The following is a 3,343-nucleotide window of genomic DNA, read 5'->3' on the forward strand; positions in this document are numbered from 1 at the left end:
GCAGGAAAAATAAATATAGGGAATTAGCTTCTATGGAGAACAGACTTCCTTCTATCTCTTTTGGTCCTGAGGAATGCTATATCCTTGAGTAATACCTCAAAATATGGCTCGAGACAAAAGGCCAACACGACCTATTTGTTGCTATACTCAAAAGCTCTCTTCTTCTATTGAAACGCCTAAAAAAGTCTCATTAAACTCTGGACTTCTATTGAAGATCAAGACTAAAGTTCAACTTAAGCAATGCAGACACCCCAGGATCTAGCATTCATACTACAATACCTTACGTCCCACCCTCACCCATGAAGAGGGCAAGCCATGACTGAATTCGATACTTCATATTCATTTTTAGGAGTTGGGATCTGTCCCCACTGGTAAGTAAGGGGCTGGGGACAGGCTTAAGGTTGGACAGTATTAACAAGGTAGGTCCTGCTGCCTTCTACTCCTATAATCACAAATAAAACAAAAATGTTAAAAGTAAACCTTGCAAAGAAGCATAGAAGGTTACAATATTTGCATGCTTCATCTTGGCCAGAAGAACAACTTCTTTCTGAGAGGCTTCTTTTTCTTTCACAGGCATCTACGAAGAATTAATAAACTATAAGCTAGTAAAGATATATTTAACTCTTTCAACAATAGTTACATCCTTATCAAACCATTCCCACAAATACTGAAAGACTGTGTACCACAGTGATGCAGTAATATTATAAAATATGATGTCTATATAATGTAAAAGAGCAATTTGCAGTGTATGCTTGGAAATGTGTTGGAACATTAATGAAGCCAAACCAAATTATGACATTTTACAAACAGGTAAATGTATATCTTTAAACTTTTTACACAAATGCTATTGCTAAGCTAGCTGATGAATAAATTCTGAAACTTCCCTTAAGTATTTGAAGAATAAGGGTCTAGATGATTCTGTATTCTTAATATGTGTGATCTCAAAACAATAAAGTAAAAAGAAAAAAAGTCCTTTGTCCTTTGTTTTACTGGTGTTATGAGTTCTTGCAACATTCCAGGGAAACTCTTTGCCCTGTTACATTAAATGGAAAACTTCTATTCAGTTCACTGGAATCACACTTTCATCAGTATTACTTCTTAAAAATTCATGTCTCTGAGTATCCACCCATGAAAATGTCTTCCTATATTTATGAAGAGTTTCTTATCCTCATTCTTAAGAAATAATTTTGAAATGTAATCCTCAAAGATTCAAAAATCAGAAAGTGAATGAAACACACTCTACCATAAAAAAAATCTTGTGACTTCAAAATAGTAATTTTCTGTATCCAGCTCCTGCTTTTTGAATGAGTGGGATCCACAATAACATTTTATTAACTTCCATTTTTCTATTTTGTGTACATCAAAATCAAAGATTAGAAATAGATGGCTTTTATTGGTCATGAGCATAGAGAGAAGTTTTTTATTTTTTTATTTAGCTGCATTACTAGCACATCAATTTTTCTGGGTTTGAATCTGGAAGCTCTTTCTAGAACTGATGTATAAAAATTAATTCTTCTATTATAATTCTCTAATATATTAGAAATTCACTAGTGTGGCCCCAGAATAGGAAAAGACCTGTCAAAAGCATGTAGTCACTCATTGAAATTGGCTGCTGAAACCCCTGTATTGAAATTACAGGGAGTTTAATTGCCTGTCTTTCTGGAAGCAGATATAGGAGAGGTATTCCTCTGACACCTGAGCAAGTGACCTAACCTGCCACTGCAGCCAACAGAAAGAAAGAGAGCGCTTTTACAGCCCGATTCAGCTCATTCTAAAACTGCAGTCTAAAACACACATGATCAACAGCTTCCTGAAAATATGTATTTGTCTTGTTCTCCTAGAAGGGGAATCTAGCCAAGCAGCTCAGATGCTGACAGCAACAGACGGGAAATTTAAAATTAGATGAGATGAATCAAACTGCCATAAACATAAATGAGAATTGGAAAGACTCCATTGTGAATTACTTGTCTGAAAATACGGATGTGGAAAAAAAAGGAAATAAAAAAGTTTAGAGAAATGTAGCAGAAAATTGTGATTTGTTATTTCAGTGGCAATAGTTTCATCGCAGTTGAATCATCTATTATAAAATTTGAATTAGGTAGTGTCATGCGTTGTAGGTAAAGAGAACTTTTGAAAAGAACAAAAATGCAGTAGAAAGTAAACCCTGATAATATCAAAATACGTATTTTGTCTATGCTTGTAAAATGACTGAATTAGCAAAGAGTACAGTCTTTGGAAAGTTTAATTCCATATAATCCAGATGGAACTACAAAAGAGACAAAACAACCCAGGTGCATACCCTAGCTAAATGCAACTAGCAGAGTCAGGTAAGTAACTACTGTTACCATCCAGGTTTTGTTGTTTTACCTTAGTTAAATTGATCTCTTTGATAACACACTGCTCATTATCCACTTTTCCTTTTGCCAAGAATATTTTGCCAAAAGATCCTTCTCCAATTTTTTTAATGATTTCATATTTATCCATGATGTCTTCGTCCTAAAGCAGTGGCTAAAATTAAAAAGTCCGCAAATTAGTATTGCAGTGGCTAAAATTAAAAAGTCCCCAAATTAGTATTGCATGTAGTCAGTGCTGTAACATCTGAGTTTGTACTACTGAAATAGATACTATCTTTTAAGACTGTCGTTTTTATCACATTCTTATTACATTTTTATTCCTGAAAAAAGATTCTTCCTAAAAATGTCATCTCCTGGAACTCTGCAAATTATTGCAGATCTGAACTTTCAATAAGCAGCAAGTTTACGAGTGTCTCATAAAGAAAAGCTTGAAGCTTTCACCTAGTACACCCTAAAGTTAAAACATGAGAAGGCAGTATAAAGTACTATGTAAGATTATGATATCATTTTGGAAAGTCTGACTCATTGCTTTCCTAAAGTTAACAATACTGCAGAACTGTTCTTTTAATGGAAAAAATAAAATTATAATCTATTTCATGTTGATGTAGTTTAAATTAATGTGATCTAATGTTGGCAGCAAAATGAAAAGCCAGTGCATTTTGCAGGAGACCACAGCCAAATGCTGTCGAGCATTAGCAGTCGTCTGGAAACCTCTAGTAGAAACGGTAATGTCACTGGGTACTTGCAATGTATCCATAAGAAAACTTAAACAGGGAAATATGAGCAAACACCATAAAACTGTTCTTATTAGTTGGCCTGAGTTTTAGCAAGGGAGATTTGCTAAGATAGCAGGCTTTCCCTGACAGGAAGGCCAGGCAAGCTCTGTAACAGGCTACCTCGGGGGGCCGTGTGGGCTCCAGGGCTGGCACTTTCTGAGGAGTGATCTTCAGGCATTTGTAATTTAGGTATTTGGGTCAAAGCCAGCTCCT

The 3,343-nt window shown here is 35.2% G+C and overlaps 1 protein-coding gene across 1 annotated transcript in view; it reads right to left on the bottom strand.

Annotated features, from left to right (window-relative positions):
• NEK5 (NIMA-related kinase 5) overlaps window positions 1-2,510 on the bottom strand; it is a gene marked incomplete at its 3' end in the record, with an annotated part of 24,414 nt that extends 21,904 nt beyond the window's left edge. Inside the window, exons 1-2 of the mRNA XM_009708289.1 lie at window positions 2,368-2,510; window positions 481-577 (exon numbers count right to left, since the gene is read on the bottom strand). Of these exons, the coding sequence (XP_009706591.1) occupies window positions 481-577; window positions 2,368-2,484 (214 nt within the window). The remainder of the gene's footprint in view (window positions 1-480; window positions 578-2,367) is intronic.
• Between the last annotated feature and the right edge of the window lie 833 nt (window positions 2,511-3,343).

Source organism: Cariama cristata, unplaced genomic scaffold (genome assembly GCF_000690535.1).
Source record: "Cariama cristata isolate BGI_N322 unplaced genomic scaffold, ASM69053v1 scaffold8229, whole genome shotgun sequence".
Taxonomy (NCBI): domain Eukaryota; kingdom Metazoa; phylum Chordata; class Aves; order Cariamiformes; family Cariamidae; genus Cariama; species Cariama cristata.